This window comes from Lemur catta, chromosome 7 (assembly GCF_020740605.2).
Source record: "Lemur catta isolate mLemCat1 chromosome 7, mLemCat1.pri, whole genome shotgun sequence".
In the NCBI taxonomy this organism is placed as follows: domain Eukaryota; kingdom Metazoa; phylum Chordata; class Mammalia; order Primates; family Lemuridae; genus Lemur; species Lemur catta.
In genome coordinates this window covers 9,089,475-9,107,502 of record NC_059134.1, presented here as the reverse complement: position 1 = coordinate 9,107,502, position 18,028 = coordinate 9,089,475, and the positions used below count along the sequence as shown (strand labels likewise).

The following is an 18,028-nucleotide window of genomic DNA, read 5'->3' as shown; positions in this document are numbered from 1 at the left end:
AAGTCCATGAAAGTAGAGGATGCATCACTTCCTAGGACCTGAAAGTGCCCGTCTGGTGATAAAGCTGAAGAACATTCACCACAGTTCTCTGCAAAAGAGCTCACACCTGAGGAACCAGGCACTGTCTTCTGCTGGGGAGGGTGGCTCACGTTCTTGGTGAATTCTGCATAAATCTTGGAGTTTACAGTAAAATAATTTCTTCCACTTCCCCCTTCCAGGTTAGTGGGGAAGAAGATGGAACAGTAGAGGCAAAGAGGCCTGAGAGGCAGGACCAGGCACAGGTCCCTACCACCCTCATCCCAAAGACGGGGCCAGGTAACAGGAGAAGGCAGGATGGGCACGTCCAAGGACAATCAGGTGGGGAAACCTAAGACTCACAGCAGAGAGGCTGCAACAGACAACCGAGAGGATGGAGCTGGGGGTTCTGGATGCAGACTTTGGAGAGACTGCTTAAGGAAACGGATGGTATATAGTGAGAAAAAACACATTACGGGACAGAGTGTAGGCAGTGAAAGGGCGCAAAACCAGTCTGAACTCATTTTGGACTAGAAGTTTCCTTTGGAATACAGCTCACAGTCAAAAGGAACCCCAGTCAAGTGGCAGCGTCACAGGAAGAGGGTGCCCTGATTCAGCCCAGAGCACTCCCACTCCCGCCCGGTCTGTGGCCCGGCCCGCACACGCGCCTCCTGCTGCAGCTTGTCTCAGACTCTTCCCTCCTTGACTGCACATCTGCACACTCTCCCTCATTCCGCCCACCCTGCACCCTCCCTGGCTGGGTCTGGCTCCCTGACAAGCTGTGCATTCTGCTGTCACCCTGCCACGACCCTGCTCAAAGTGCCCAAGATCTCCCTAGAGATCTGCCACATCTGTTCTCGCCACTTGCTTTCCGAGGGTCAGCTTCGCCCACCCACCTGCCCGCCCTTTCGTTTCACCACTCCCCTTACTACAACCGTTGCCGGTTCTAACCACTCCCACTGCTCGCTAGACACGCCCCCCTCAGGTGTACTTCTGCGTCTTAATCTTGCAGGCGCTTTGCTCTATCCTTTGCCCTTTCCCCTTGACACACCATCGCTCCTTGCCATTGTGTAAGTGAGATCTTCCTTACTCGCACACACACACACCCCTTCTGTTTGCAATCATTGGTAGACAAAGAACTTTTTTGCCTGTAACAACATGGAGAAAAGAATTGGTGGGTCAGGAAGAGAGAGAAGATGAAGGAGCAAGTTTCCTGTCTGGCTCACTGGGCTGAATTTGAACACCCAGTATGGGCTGGGGGAAGGGGGGAAGGCCACTAAGTGGGAATAAAAGACTTGGGGAGATTTGGGGCCCAGGTGGAAAAGTAGAGTTGGGGAGAACATTCTTGCTGGTTCTGCAAGGAAATAGCACCCCATCTGCCAGTCCAGGCTGAGAGCCTTGGGAGCACCCCAAGACCAGGCCCTTGGCAAGTACACTGTCCCTTTTATGATGAAAGCGACAGTGGGGGTTGGGGAGACCTCTCCACACTGCTTTGGAGATAGTGGGCATCAGAGAGGGAGACAGGAGTAGGGCCAGAGAGACAGACAAGGGGGTGGCCCTGGGTGAGGGTGGCTGGCAACTGTGTCACTGCTGGCAACTCGCAGAAGTCACGGCAGGGAAAAGGGGTAAGGCGATGTGGGTGCAGGCACCAAGGTGCTGCTGTCCACAGGTGAGGAGCTGCAGAGCTGGCAGACATTTCAACGATACACTTGGAGCTCGTTACACACAGGTAGCTGTTGCTACTTCACGTGTGTCTTATAAAGCTCTTGACTTAAATTCTTAAAACCTTCTAAAGCTTACACTTAAAACTCTTTACAGGAATGAGCAAAACTCTTTACAGCAATAGGCATATTGCTGGTGTTCAAGAACTTCCCACCGATGGATTGTTGCTAAGTATTTACCTTTGGGATGACAGACCAGGTGTGGAAAGAACACCACATTCGAATTCACCACTAATTCTCAGGGTGACTAAGTCCTCTCTGTTTCAGATGACTTCACTTCTCCTGTTGACTCGGGACACTGATGATTTCATTCAAGAGAAGATAAGTTATTCTTTAAAAGACTTGTGGAGTCCACGCGGCTTTAGACCATGTTACATAAAACTGCCTTCAAAGGGAGAATGACAGGAGGGTGGGCTCCTGGCCCTGTGCGGTGCTCAGCTCCGGGTTCCTTCTTGGCCCGCAGTTGTCCCTGTGAAAGGAACCGCTGAACTGGCTTGCTAGTTGGATTCTGAGAAGCACTTTCCTTGGCAGAATGCTGGGAAGGCCAGGTCTGCAGGTCAGGCTGCCCCGGTCCCTCAGCCACTGAGTCCTAGACCCAGAGGGTGGCATATGGTCCCTTGTTCCAAGCAGAGAAGTGCCCCAGCCCATTAGTACCCTCTGGTGCCCCTTTACCAGGGAGCTCAGCAAGAGCACTGCTTGGGGTGGCAGTGCGAGTTCGGAGCTAATGCATTTGACTCACGTTTGCCCATAGAAATGCTTCCTTCCCACGCCCCCCTGCTGGTCCTGGGCGAGGTGGGGCCACACCGCCAACGATGCACTCGTCTGGGTGGGGACTCTCCTCAGTCAGTTTGGGTGAGGGGTCTTTAGCACATCACTTACAATACACCATGTGTTATCATTACAGAAAACAAACAGATAAGATTAGTAGACAATTAGCAAAGCACTTATTAAGGGCAAAACAGTTCACATGTGTAATCTAGTGTAATCCTCCTAGCAATTCCATTATCATCTCCATTTTTTCAGATGAGAAAATGGATATTCAAAAAAGTGAAATAACTTTCTCATTCACACAGCAAATGAGTGTAATCTGGGGTTCAAATCTACCTGAGCACATAACCGCTACTGTTTGTAGACTTCTTCTTGTGAATTTTCTGTCCTTCCAATTACAACATAATCTCTTTGAGGGCAATTCTTGTATGAATAGTAATTTAAAGCACACTCTTTGGAGCCAGAGAGATTTGAGTTCCAATCCAAGTTCCATCAGTTGCTCATTAGGTACCTAGTATGATTTATCTGCACTCTATGAACTTCATTTCCTCATTTGTAGAATGTGTATAATAGTATCTAACCTGGTAGATTTTGAATAAAGGTAAAATGAGATAATATAATTACCTAAATCAAGTACCTGAAGGTTTTGGAACATAGTAAATACTTAAAAGTTAAAAAAAAATTAAATGAATTCCAATGCTGAGAAATGGCGTGGGAACCACTGGCTGCAGATGGTTGGGGAGGGAGTTCAGACAAAGCCAGAAAGATGCCTCTTTCTCTCCTGGGTTGGTTGTTTAAAAGATCAGTTGTCTAAAGTTCAAAATTAGAGGGTTTGGTGATTCTGAAATGCGCTTCCATGGGCTTCTAAAGACAGAACCTATTTCACTAATCTGCGTTTCCATTATTCATTTAAAGCCATGGGTGTTGTCCATAGTAGGCTCAGCCCTCTCCACCTCTCTGGCTTCGGAGTCCAGGCCTCTTGGTGGCACAGACAAGGCTCTGTTCAGGAGCCCTGCAAGAGAGGGGAGGTACCTAGTGTGGAGATAATGAGAACAGTAGGGGGCCAGCACCCACTTATATTGCGCTCATGTACTGTGCTCGGTGAATATCAGAAGAATGCCATGTGTATGTCTGTGAATGCACTAACAAAAAAAATTTCACTTACTTTGGAATTTGTTACATACATGTGCATATATGTATTTTTCCTTTTTTCCCTAATACTCACAGATGTATCTTCCAACACTTTTCCTCAGATTAACCTAATATCGCTTTCCATGTGCACATCAGTGGGGTGACGGGGATGTGGCCAGAGCCCTGCTGCGGCCAAACTGGCATCTCCACTACTTAGCCAAGCAGGGGCGGAGCGTCCAGACGGCCAGGCAAGGTGAGGAGGGTGCCTGGAGGATCTCCTGTTCTATTCAGGAATACAGGAAAGACATTTCTGTCATTGTCCTACGGCAGGAAGGCACAAACAGGGTTCACAGTTACGAGTCAAGTGGAGTTAGAGGAGGAAAATCCCGGACACTGTCAGGGACAGGAGACTCTCTCCCTCTGCTCATCCTCACACTTAGGCCACTTTTATTTCCGATGCAGGGATAACCCCAGACACAGGGCTAAGAAGCACTAATGTCCCACTGTGTCCTTCCCACTCCTTTCCCCAGCCCTGCCTGAATCTCCTAAGGACAGTTTTCTGTGGCCAATGACCTTGCTGGCAGCTGGGGGCAAAAGGAATGTCAAAAGCAGCCAGACGGAGCTCCCTGCTGCTGCCCTGCTCGGTGGGTCCACCTCGCTGTCCCGGACCAGGGCTCTGGAAAGCAGATCTCTGGCCTATCCATTACCCAGGGTCACCACGGGGAGCACACTAGCTCTGGCTTTTCATTACATTCTTTGCATAATGACATGAAGTCCCTTCTCTTGCCAGCCAGGGAGCATAGGAAATGCAGATAAGACGCGTGGGTGCAAAGCCCTCTGTGCCCTCTGCCTTTGGAACCCAGCAGGCTCTGCAGTGGTGGGGTACCCAGCCTGGGGGGGGGTCACTCCAAGTCACATCTGAAGTAGCCAGAGGGGGTGGCTGCCGGTCACCAGGTCAAGCCTTTGCTTCTCTCTCCTCCCTGGTTACCCGCCACACGCCCCTCTCTGGCTCATCATTTCCACCCATAGAGGTGAGTTTTATGGAAAGTTGGATGAGGAACGTCGTGGAAACATCGATCAGCACAAGTATTAACTGAAAACTCCTTTGCACAGGGCACAGTCGTGTGTCAAACGGCTATCGCAATACTTCCAATCTCTGCCTCTCTCTGTCAAAAGGCAGAGTTTATTTCCTTTCCCCTTGAGTCCAGATGAAGCTTTACGATTGCCTCCACAAACGGCCCTGCACGACTTTCAAGACTAGGTGATAAAAGGCATTATTACTTCCACCTGCTTCTTGTTCTCTCCTGGGCCTCTAGGCCTTGGAAGTCAGCCACCATGCTGTGAGGAAGCCCAAACCAGGCCAAGCAGAGAAACTGTTCGGAGAGGCCCACACAGAGGAACGGAGGCCCCCAGCCGACCGCAGCATCAACCTCCAGACTTTTGAGTGACAGACCTTCAGATGAAGGTTGACAGAACTCGTGAGCGTAACGGTTGGTTTATGCCACTAGGTTTTGGGGAGATTTCTTACACAGCCACAGTAACTGGAACGTCTCCTCTCACTTCAATCAGCAACTACAGAACCCATGTTCAAAGGACATAGAGGTGACTGAATATCTTCTCACTGTGATTATTGATGCTGGCTGGCAGCAATAGGCACGGTGACCAACTAGGGGAAACTGAGGCACAAAGCAGAACATAACTTGTCTAGGTTCTAGTGAGGGAGAGTCAATGTCAGCAGTAAAGCCTGACTCCTCCAATAACCATGTAGTGGGATTACTCCCAGACAAACAACACCAAAGCAAACAACAACAAACAAAACCAAACAAGGACCACTTTTTTAAATTAGAAAGAACAAATAGAACAGAAGTTTCCAAGGAACCTTTACAATCAATAACTCATTTAACTTTTTAAGATGTGAGTTAGGATCCTCACATTACTGAAAAGGAAACCGAGGCTTAAAGAGGTTCTGTCCTCGCCTGAGGTCCGTCAGCTGCCGAGTGTGCACACCAGCTGCCCGACCGCAAAGCTCAGGTTTGTCCCCCAAACGACTGGAAACGGCTGTCTCTAGTCCTGGCGCTGGCCGCACAGCCCGTCCGCCACGGAGCCCCCGAGTGCCTGGCTAATTTTTAAAGTCACCTTATGAACATCATCCCTCCTCCCGAGTGCCTACCCTGACAATCAGATCTCCACTGAGCGGGGAGGGGCTCTGCTGTGGACGACCCAGAGAAACGCAGCCAGCTGGGTGCCTGGAAGACTGACTCAGAGCACTTTGCCGACGACAGCACTTTGTTCAATGGCGTTTAATAAATTAAGGGTATGAGCCTACATGAGCTCAGAGAAGAGGATCTCCGGGTTCTCCGGGCACCCCCTCAATACAGCCCAGAACTGGGGCCCTCTGCTCACCACGGCTCCCGTTAGCTGCCGCTCCAGGTCTCCCGTGGGTATTCACCTTCACCTGTTGGCTTTCAATGTTCACAGTCACTTTTTTGACAATAACCACATTTAAAGGGCATCTCTAAAGATCAAAGTTGAATTCTCCTCCCACAGAGAATGATTTTACTGCTGAAAAGAAAAAAGTGCTGAATATGGAAACTCACAGGATAAGAGACAGAGGCTCATCAGAGCCCCAAGAAGAGAAAACTTTACGGTATGTTTTACTTTCTGTTTCTTTACGACGGGCCAGACCCCCATCCAAGCTGCTTTTTCCAGATGACAGACAGCGGGAACCCCAAAAGGATCAGCAATGCTCTGTTGTGCATAATTCTTCACGTTGGACCATCCAGGACCAAGCAGCTCTCAGGTGATAAAGCCAAGGGTGACCTGACCACTAGGGTGGGCCGTGCAGTGTCAAAGGGACAGGACAGTGACAATGAGGTGCCGAGGCTTACTACGGCTAAAAACTGGGACGATCTCTTCCGTAAGACAGAGCCAGTGTTCTCCTGCCAGTCCTCATGGGCGGGAAGGGTTACACAGAGCCTCACTGGCTCCAAAGGGTGATGATTAAAAGGGAACCACCAAACCCAGATGATGCCATGGGGAGAACCAGCAGGGCCACAGCCCAGGAAGGCCGTCTAGATACAGCAGCAGAGGTGGTGTCCCACGTCTTTCACCTGGAGTCTCTATTCTGCCTGCTTTCACTGGACTGGCTGCACCAGTCATTAAAAATCCTACAGTCCTGGAATTCTGCCACCCAGGTGCTACACAGCACCATCCTGAGCCCTCCTTTCCCTCCTCTGCCCTGGGATTCCCAAAGGGCCAGCGGTGGGCACTGCTCCAGGACAAGGGGCTGGTGCCCGGTGCCATGCCTTACGGGTTCTTATGGATTTGAATGCTGTCCCTGCCCTGGAGAATGGTTTTCTGATTCCAGCAGCGGAGCCACATGAGGACGGGTGAAGATCTGGCCTCGGCTGAGGGCAGAGGGGCCCTGGCCATGTTGGCCGCAGATGGGGTGAAAAGGCAAAGGGCAAAGGCAGCAAACCGCCTCCTTGCTGTCTTCACATGATAGGTTGCTGCTGTTAAACCCAGTCCTGACAGAAGACACCAGCTACCAGCTGGGCCAGCGTGGAGCTTTATCAGCTGTGCAACTTTGGGCAAGTCACCTAATCTCTTGGTTCCTGGGTGTTTTAAACTGCCCTCCACTGAAGGGTTCATGCTCCTTGACGATGATACACGGCCAGACTTCCCTGACCACAGAGCTGGAAGCTCAGACGAGTGTCTGAGCAGTGGGGATAACTGCAGTGTTTCCTCACGGAGTCTGGATTCCACTCTTTACGGGGACGAGAGAACAGCCCGGGAGCCCTGGTAAAGTGTTGTTTCCCCATCTTTGCAATTGTGAATTGTACATGAGTGCGATGCGCACCGTCTAGGGGATGGACACGCTTGAAGCTCTGACTCGGGGGGCTGGGTGGGCAAGGGCAATATACATAACCTAAACTTTTGTACCCCCATAACATGCTGAAATAAAAAAAAAAGGAGACACAGAGATTCAGTGAGAAGATCTAACAAAGAAAGTGGTAAACATGCAAATAAATCTAAATAAAAAGTGTATATAAAAAAAAGTTCCCGAGTGTTCATATTGCTTGAGAGAGAGGCCTGGTCTTTACAGGCAGCGGGACCAAGAGGATCTCCATCTGGGTCTGCAGGGACAAGAGAGGGCTCCAAGTGACAAAAAGAAGGGTGGGAGTGAAGCTGTTCAGTTCTGGAAGGATGGGCTCCCCCAGGAGAGACTGACACTTCTCTTCCAGGGGTGGAGAGGGCAAGGTTTACAGTTTTTGTAAGCCCTGGGGAGAGGAAGAAGTGCAGGTGGCCTGTGCCCTCAGGTGTTTGACTCCTGGGGTCATGGGAACTCTCCCACCCTTTTTCCTAGAGACCACTTCCGATGCCATAGGCACCCTGGAGAGAGGAACTGTGTTAATCCTATTGTTTTCATCCCTGGTTGCTCCCACACTTCCTGGCACCTAGTAGGTGTGCAATAAATTATTTTAATGAATAAAAACCTCAGTGCGCAATGGGAAATGCAGAGACCCTCCCCGCCAGCCCACACCTCTGCTGCCAGCCAGACTTCCTCCTGTCTCTGTGCCTCCAGCAGTTTCAGCGAAGCCTTGCGCCCCAGGCGTGTCCTTTTTTTTTTAAACCAGCCACACCCAGTGACCATTTCTTGTTCAAATTTAAACACGAAGCCACCGACTGCTCTCCCCAAACAACCACTTGAGGTTCTATTCCTAGAAGCTACGATCTTATCCAACAGTTTCCTCCTGCAACAGTTGCCGTGGCAACCGGAGCCCGTACACGGACAGGAAGCGCAGGAGGAAACGTGCACACGGGCCTGTGCTCTCATCCTTCCCGCAACACCCAAGAGCACCCTGGCGGGAGGACGAAAGCAAAAGCCGCCACACACACACACACACACGCACACACACACACACGCACACGCACACACGCGCACGCACGCGCATGCACACACACGCACACACATACGCGCACATGCACGCACACACGCACACACACGCGCACACACACACACGCGCGCGCGCACACGCGCACGCACACACACGCATACACGAACACACGCACACACACGCAAACACACGCGCACACACGCGCACGCACACACACGCACACACACACACGCACACACATACGCGCACATGCACACACACGCGCACACACACGCACGCGCACATGCACACGCACGCGCACATGCACACGCACGCACCAGCGCCCTTCGGTGTGGCTGGCAGCAGCCAGGGAGAATGCCATTTCAAGGTGATGGATGGAGGAGACATGGCACGAGCGGCTCCATTTTATTTCATTTCCTCTCAGGGCACGGGGAGCAGGGAGCCCCCGAATCCACTTCCCAGGTCTTCCGTGCGGCTTCCTCTCCATGATTCATGGCTGAGGAGCCGGCTCGGTGACCTCATGCCCATCAAGTCGGGAGGCCGCTCGGCCCAGAGTCCTGAGGGTGCAGTATTTCCAACCGGCACATCTGGACGAGCCATTCTATCCAAGGTGTTTAGTTCTTTTGTGGCCCCGGGGCATATGGTTACCATACTGTTGCAGCGCCATGTGGCAGAAACCTTGCAGATGGGAGTCGGGGAAATAGGCGGTGCCGAAGGAGGGCCACTCTCTGCTCTGCCTGATGCCCGCGCTACCTCATTCTGACCCTCCTTCCCTTTCTCGCCACTCTGTTCATTTTCCCCGTCTCCTCTCTCACTTGCTCCTTCGCCTGCATTTTAATATCCTGCTTTTCTTCTTGTTATGTCAGATCCCACCCTTTCTGACCAGCACTGCTAACCTTTGGATAAGTATTTAATACATATTTCTTGATTGCTCCTTGGGCGTCTGGTGGCACTGGTGGGGATCAGCTTTACTTCCCCTTTGCGCAATCCAGCCTCCCCTGCCAGGAACTGCCTTCCCATCCTCTGCCGACTCGAATCTCATTCACTCACCAAACTGTCAAACACCTCCTCCAGGAAGTCTCCCTGCTCACGCGAGCCCACCAAGGGAGCCTCTCATTCCACTGAAGTCTGTATGTTCTGCCTCCCCCATTGGCTCGCACGTTGCCCTAGACTTCCTTGTGACATTGCTTTTATTTGTATTTAACTCTTGCCTTCCATGGTAGTTTTTCATAGGTTTATGTTCTGTCTCTCCAACTAGCTTGTCCCTCAAGGGTGGATTTTCTTTGGGCTTTTCTATAGATGTTATCGCCACTTAATAGCTGCCTTGGTCCTTTCATCTCTAAAATGGGCACAATGACAGACACTACTTCAAAGCGTTGGTGTGAGGATTGAGTGAGTTAATCTGTGTAGAGAGCGCCCCACTCTGCTGGCTTGTGAGAGACAGAGCGCTGGCATCTGTGACACTGTGCCCACGGAGCCAGACTGTCAGCATCTGACTTCCGCACCTGGCACTTGCTAATCTTGTGACCTTGGTGCCTCAGTATCCTTTTTGGTAAAATAGGGAGAATGATAGTATTCTAACTCATGCTCATCCCACAGTAAGCACTCCTTAAATGTACTCTTTTTATTATAATCCACAAATTCTAATACAGGGAAAGCATTACATCTCTCTGGGCTTGCTTCTGTACCTTTAACATAAAAGGACTGAGCCAGATGATCCGCAAGATCTCTTCTAGGGCTTCAACCCTAAAATCCAGGTTGATTCTGCAACCCCCTTTGCCTGGTGCAGTTCCACTTTATGCCTGCTCTTCCAGAAAATGTTTGCTAGAGCCTCCTTTCACTCTCAAAATTACCCCAGTTTGGATGCTACATTACATATGGCCACCCTATCCATGAGCAAGCTCAGATGGCTCAGGGGACATGAGCTTCACGGCCCTTTGGTTGTCATCCTTGCTCTCCCTTCCAGAGAAGAGGGTAAGGGGAACTGAGGACAGCTTGGTCTATGCGTGAGAGCCAAGCTCAGACCCCATCTCCGGTGCACAGCGGGTCCCTCAGTCGGCAGCCACCCTCCAGTCAGGCACCCACTGGGTTGGCCTTCGTCCTCGTTTGACCTGAATGCCAAACCCAGGCAGTCTGGCACTGGGGCCTGCTGTCTCTCGGCATCTATCTACAGGAAAAGCAGGTATTTTGTGAGCAAGCCCTGCCACGGCCCTCCAGTGAAAACATCTCAGTGGGATTACATGGAGATGTTTTCTTTGTCAATCTCAGTAAAGCTATCTGAGCAGAAAACCCAGCTGAAAGCTACTGACGGTTCCTAGGGGCTTGAAAATGGTTTAGTTACTCTATAAAGGCACTTAGTGTTCTACTCTTGGAAGCTTCTAGAGGTACTGGCCTTGCCCAGCAGGAGTCAAGCCTGTCTGTCTGCCTCAAGGACATGTGTCATAGCGGCAGTGAGGTTTAATCATGGACATTCCAAAAACTTGTGGGAAATGGGAAACCAATCTACCAGGCGGAGATGCCCTGAGGAGATGACCCCAAAGCTCATCAAAAACTTCTTAGCTCCTTTTTCCTACTCAGTTCTATTCAGGATCCACTGTCAACGGCTTTCAAGTTCTTTTACTGCCACTTCTGCTTGGTTTTCTGTGTAACTGAGATCACCCATGTTCGTTACGGAATTGGTGCTGCTCACGAGAAGGCCAAAGTCCCTGACGACAACCTGCCTGGCCCCGCCTCTCTCGGGAACCTGTGGGAGCAGAATGCCCTTGGGAACCCTGTGGTTTCCTTGCTCCTTCTGATCCTGAACCAATAACGGTCTCAGGTTCAACATCAGCCTGAGCAGCTCATAAAATGTGTTGAGGATTTTGGAAAAGACTAACAAATGCATATACTTCAGCATCAATCTTATAATAAAATCAGAATTAAGAAACAAAAAGCTTTACCTAAACTTTTTATTCATTTACATAGAAAGAAGCTGAGCTCTTTAATTTGGTCCAGTGGAAATTTCTGAGATGACAGGACTGTTCTAAAATCTGTGTAATTCAGAGCCACTAGCCACGTGCGGCCACTGAGGACTTGAAATGTGGCTAGTGTGACTGAGTAACTGAATTTTTAATTTTCATTAATTTTAGTTAATTTAAATTTAAACAGCCACAGGTTATGAGTGGATACCATACTGGACAGCACAGGCTGTAGACACTTGTGTTTGGTGGCCAGACTGCGTGCTACTCAAAACACGCAGAGGGGTATTTCTGCAACGTGTCCTGTCTCACAATGAGATCATGAAACATATTTATCACACAAAAGAGCATTCATTCATTATGCATGCATTCATTTAACAAATATTTATTGGGCATCTGCTATATGCCAGGCACTGTGACAAAAGTCAGAAATATGTGCATGGAAAAATGATGCTCTGGAGTTTTAATGGTATGTATTACTATAAAATTAGGAGAATTACAGGGCTTTTCCTCCACTGATCTGGCTATGTCTCTGCAGGGAACTAAACAGGTGACAGTTATGCATATTATTCTGGGACTAGGGGCCATCAAGTAAGGAGCGAAGGCCCGCTGTGCTCACAGGTTGGGAGATGATATGGGAACGGGGAAGATCCTGGATTAGATACGGTGGGAGTTATGGTATGTGTGAGACTAAATCAAGTAAGAACAAGGTCTTCGAAAGCACTCTGGGCAGGTGAGGCGCTCGCACGTGGCAGCGGTGCACTGCCAGGGCCTCCAGCCGCCCCCGTGCAGCGGCTCAGAAAGCCACCGCAGCCAACCCATTGCCTCAGGAGAAGGCGGCAGGATGTGAAGTAAACAGAGGTGACATAATCAACTGCCAAGGAGGGGGATTTCAGAGGGGGCACAGCAGCAAATTGAGCAGAAAGGTAGCACTTCGCTGACCAGGGCTTTTCCGGGTCCCAGAGAGCTGGCAAGACCTCAGGTGAACAGAGCACCTGCAGGAAGGAGGAGGGGCACAGAGCACGCCCCAGGGCGCCGTCTCACTGCAGTCACTGCTGTGGCTCTCACAGCACTGGCATCTGCAGTGATCTGGAAGGGCAGGGCCAAGAGCCCTGAAGCAAGACACCCCTGTGTCCTGCGCACTGGTGGCTCAGGCCCCGGAGATGCGAATCTCAGTGGGCCACGTGACTGTTTTTAAACCAGAGCTTGCAGACCGTGGGCCTTTGGCCCCTTAACACATCACTTGGTGCTTCTTAAATGTCAAGTCCCGAACCCGGGGGCTCTGGCGTGCCACCTATGGCCAGCAGCCCTTCCCTTTTCCTTTGGGTTAAGAACATTTGCGTGAAAACAGAATCTCTGCCACTGCGCATTCTCCGTGCTCTCTCCACCAACCTTCCTTTCTGTTCACCCAGTGCCCACCCTGGTTCCCTCAGGCTGTGGCCCAAGTATAATCTAAGCAACTACCCACTGCCCCAACTGTAATAAGTGGCCCGGTGGGTAGGGGCCCACCACTCTGAGGGGAGGACTAAACAGTACGAATCCACGCCATGTCCCGACTGTCAACATTGTCTGAGCTAGTTGAGAAAGATTTGATCTAGAACGTTTGCCGTGGTAGCCCAAAGGGATTACTGACCTGCACTTTTGGAGGGGCCTCCGCCCCCTCCCAGCAGATTAACCCTCCTAATTATTTTTAAATTAAGCTAATGCTAAAATATTTGCATTCTCTAACAGGGCAAGTACGGGAAGAGGAGGGAAACAAAAAATATCTTGAAACCATGACCAGGCCAGCCTGGCAGAAACGAGTTGACCACATTTAGGGGGTCTTGTTCTTTGATGACCCGACATTGTTCAAGGATTGCTCTGAGTTCATTTCAGGGCTACCGTGGGCCATGACGTCTGTAAGCACCAATGTTAGTGTGAAAAGGAAGAAGTGAATAGGTAGAAAAAGGGTTTTCTTTAAACACCATTATTTGTTGCCATAACAGATTTCCTCTTTCAAGCCTGTGTGGGTCCTTGGGGAGCTTTGTGGAGCACATCCTTCAGTCCAGAGATGATCTGGTCACTCTCCATCCACGCACACATGTGTACGCATCCCTCAATACTGATTTCAATAAGTAGCTTCTCTTCCCGCCCTACTGTGGGCCGGAGGGTTTCTTGGGAGATTGCTCTCGGCACGCATGGGGCACAGATGCGGGGTGGAAGTTGCTGCAAGGAGGCATCTATTCCCTTTCAATATCAGGGCGAGTGAGCCATGTGTCCCTTGCACGTGGGGACGGGAGGCCCGGCCAGAGGCTCCGGCCAGGCCTGATGCGGCTCAGACGTGGCCCTTTGCTCCTGCAGCAGGAGGAAAATCCTGTCAAAATGGCTTAACAATCTTCTAATATTTCCATGCAATTAAGGCCACATCTGCCTCCCAGGCCCCCGCACTCCTCTGCTAGTGCACAGACATGAACCAAACAGTCTGTCTTGTCGATCTGCAAGGTAACAAAGAGCTCCATTCATAACTGTAGGCACTTTCACCATTTTTTTCAAAGTAAAATAGAGTTTTCACTTTGAGAATAACCTGTGTGGCAAGCAAGTGAAGGATTTTTCCCCCCTAATAAATCAAATTCAACAGCCTAATAAAATGCTGGCTCCCCTCCCCCCACCCCTGCCTCTCTCCCTGCCTCCCTCCCTCCCTCCCACTGTCCCACTCTCTGCCAACAATCCCTGGGAATAGGGAGTAGTGGGCGGACCCAGAGGAGGCCAGGAAGGTGAGCTGGGAGCAGATGAAGGGAATTAAAATGCCTTTTGAAGGCTCATGGGCTCGCTTGGCAGATTAAGGACTGGGGTTGGTGCGGGTAGGGGTGAGGGGTCAGGGCACTGGGTGGCAGGCAGTCTGCCTTCTCCTCCTGCTCTTCCCGACTTTCTCAGCCTTTCCGGGCCTTTTTCAAAATACTGCTTTTCTTCTCCTGCTCCCCCTACGCTGCCCATCCCCAAACATTCAGTAAACCTCCCGCTTCCTTCTTTTGCTCGGGGAGGAACAAGAGAACCAAGTTCCTAAGGATGGAGCAAGTGCTCTTGGGCCACACCTGCAGCTGCAGCCCCAGCAGCAGCACTAGCCTCTCTGCTCAGGGCAAGGCTGAGAGATCTCCCGTCTTTGAAGCCTCCAGAGAGTGAGTTTGCAGAGATAAGTGCTGATAAACATCAAGTGTGGCGCTTATCCTCAGCAAACACAATCTTTTGAGGTTCTCTCTGCTCACAGGCCATAGAGACTCTAATCAGAAAACAGAAGGGAAAATGCAAAACCAAGCAGTATTGCTGCTGCTTTTTCTTCTTCTTTTTTGTTTTGTTTTGTTTCGGTTTACACACTGGAAAGCCCAACATAGATACTGTAATGCAGGGGACTCCAGAGCAAAAACACAGCCTGGGTCTTTGCTTTGTTCGATTTTTTTGGTGCTGACATCAGTGGAGGACGCCTTCATAGGCCTGGACATAAAAAGCATGAGCTAAACACTGATAATAAAGCATTTTCTCTTCCAAAGTGCTTTTATAGTGGTTGCGTTATCTGGCCCTCAGGACAACTCTGTAGGAAGGTAGGACGGATGGTTTACGAGTAAAGAAACTGCGCCTGAGCTAGGGTATGTGCACGATTTATTCAACGTCACACAGCTTGAAGCGGGTGCCAGGAGGAAAAGCCAGACCTTTCTGGCTGTAAAGCTGGACTCTGCTCATTATATCCCATGCAAAGGCTCAGCAGCTAGAAGATAAGCAGAAATCAGAATGGCCTTGAACTTGGGTGTCCCACCTGGAGGCACTGGAGGAGCTGGGCAGGCGAGCAGTGGATGAAGGGGGTGGAGGGTTTCTGCGCCTTGCATCACTTGAGTAATGGAGGAAGGTAGAGGCTTGGTCGTCCTGCATTTCCGTGCAGTGGTTGCACCTTACGTCTTAGCGTAGCACGTCAGCAGGAAAATGTGGGAGAGCGCTGAGCCTCAGGTCCAGAGTTCTGGTCTCTGCTCTAGCCCCGACCAGCTCTGGGGTCGTAAGCAGGGCTACTTGATCTAAGTTTCAGGTTTCCCTTCTGTGAAGTGTGGCGGGAGGGTGGAGGGGAGGGATGGTGAGGTGAGCATAGAGAGTGTTTGCTCCCCATGAACGCATTCTTCAAAAATTATACTACAATAATGACAACATTAAGGTGAAACATTGCCGTGACTTGTTAAGACTCGCACAGTTGTATAATAGATGTGGTGATGCTTATCCCTCCCTGCTTCAAGTTCAATGGTGCTGATGTGGGAGTCTTGAACTCAGGGAACTGCCGATGCCATTTACGTCCATCAAGATAACAGGTTAGTTCCACACAAGTTTTGGTTGAGCAATCCTGCCCCCAGTCACCAAGCCCTCCACGGGATACACGTTGTAAGCCCAAGATGTGCAGCTGAGTAGAAAGTAAACCTGCTACAAAAGCCTCACAGGTAATATTACAGCAGAAGTAACTGTAACTCAGCCTAAAAGAGCATTTCCTGAGGGAAAAGGTGATTTATCATTCCAATGAGCTATCTTAGGAACCTCAATAAGCCCTCAATGGCTGCTTCTAGGATGGGAAGTGAGAGTGTGGGATATGGGGCAGGCAAGAGGGCTTTGATCTCATCTCGATTTGAATGTTCTACAAGAGTATATTCATGCAGTATGCATTTTATTAAAAATCATTTTTAAAAGATGGAGGAAAACCAGGAATGTCCATGGATGAGTTCGTGGTTTGGAGACAGAGCTGGACTAGAACTCGCTGGCGGCAGGGAGGCGCGCCGTGCTGCAGCGAGCTCGTGCTCCCCCATGGCGGGCTGTCTAGAGAGACGGGAAGCACATTGAGTCTCGTTCATGCAAACCTCACTCTATGCTGCATGTTGTGTTTTCTCAGCTTCCAGTGATGGTGGTCCTGACAATGATGCTGGGGGGTGGTCAGAGAGTGCACCCATTTTACAGAGGAGGGATGGGGCTGAGCTGGCCCCAGGCCTGCTCTCCCTGTGTCCAGCTCCCACTGAGGGCCCAGGCTGTCACCTCCATGGAGCTAGCCGGGTTCAACAAATTCAGTTTGAAAAGGGCCATCAGCAGTCCCTCTCCATTTACAAGTTAGGTCTACTGCAGAAATACGCCTCTTGAGCTCTGAAAGATACCCATTTTTTTTTTAACATGAACTTATATATCCTTTTGAAAATGGTTGGGGTTTGGGGAGGACAGCTGGGCATGGTCATTTGTTTGGCAGAGTGTGGTTCCTTTACGACACAGACCAGGGCTAGTACCCAGGTGCTGAGTCAGGCTCTGCCCCCTGTGACGAGGGGTCTTCGTTTTGTTCATGGTCCCCCCCACACACAGCTGCAAACACATACAGATACCCGTAAATTACAATACATTTAGGAAACTAATACAAATTGCACCATAAATACTTAACTTATGCAAATACTATTATAGCAGAAAGTATGCACATAGGCAAAGCAGCAGCAATCTTTTCTAGAATCTGAAAAATAGTCTTCCATTGATCATATATACAGTACTTGCTGGACATTTGCCTTGGGAAACCAATAAGCAATGCAATTTCTTGGTATGCTATTAGTTATAGGCTTCTGTTTTGAGATGTTTCAGCTACGGGGGAAATGTTTATCTGTACCTGGCATGTTTCTGGGTATGTCTGAAATGTGCATGTCTCAAGAAATCTCTCCAGGGTTCTATATTCTGAACCAAAGTTGCTCAAGTGCCAAACTGACTCAGGATATCAAGCCACCAATTAGAAGTTCAAGTGTGACAAGCCTGCTACAAGTGTATACCTTAATCATGACCTTTAGGGTTTCAGAAGCCAGAGGGCTCATGCCACCTCCAAAAGCTGTAGCTGATCAATTCATATTACTTCTTTCACTGGAAGATTCCAGAGAGTAAGAATTCTTATCAGGCCTTCTTTTTCTAGGGATTTCTGATTATCCTACATATATTAAATGAGTGTATATAGCTCATCAGAAAGCAAAGCAAAGAATAATGTACTTATGTGGTGTGGGCGTTGGGGACATGGGGGACGGCTGCATGTTCAGCTCTGGTAGCTTGCATTTCCTGTTTACTGGGCTTAGGTGAAGGGTTGAAACAGGAAAGTCTCAATGCTACCCTGGGTAGATGGCCTCATTGATCATGCCTGAGCAATCTCTGCCCAAGGATGGTCAATTTGGCCTCTGGATACCACGTGGAGGTTTTTAGTACTAGGAAACTTCAGGATCAACCACATCCTAATTCTCGCTGCTTGTTTCAATTGTCCTTTGTCATGTTCTTTCAAAGTTCCCTTCAAAATTAGATTAAACAACTTCTCAGACCAGCAAACACAAGACCCTTGGAAAAACACTGAAAAATATATTAGTCTTAATACTATTTTCTGTTTGCGGAAATCATATGAATTTCCACGGGGACTTGGCATCCAAAGGGAGTGGGAGTAGAGGCTCAGAAAGGCCTAGGAAATTCATAAGAACTTCACAATTTATTCCCCAAAGTCAGACTCCTGGTTCATTCAGCTGCCTACGAAATC

General features: G+C 49.7%; 1 protein-coding gene across 2 annotated transcripts in view; it reads right to left on the bottom strand.

The window, feature by feature from the left end:
• FLI1 (Fli-1 proto-oncogene, ETS transcription factor) overlaps positions 1-18,028 on the bottom strand; it is a 108,733-nt gene that overhangs the window by 51,409 nt on the left and 39,296 nt on the right. The window contains exon 1 of one of the 2 annotated variants that reach the window (XM_045555410.1): positions 1,917-2,445. The exons of the other annotated variant lie outside the window; for it this stretch is intronic. Coding sequence (XP_045411366.1) covers positions 1,917-1,955 — 39 coding nt within the window. The 5' untranslated portion in view covers positions 1,956-2,445. Of the gene's footprint in view, positions 1-1,916; positions 2,446-18,028 lie in introns of those variants that run through there. 2 annotated transcript variants of the gene reach the window in all.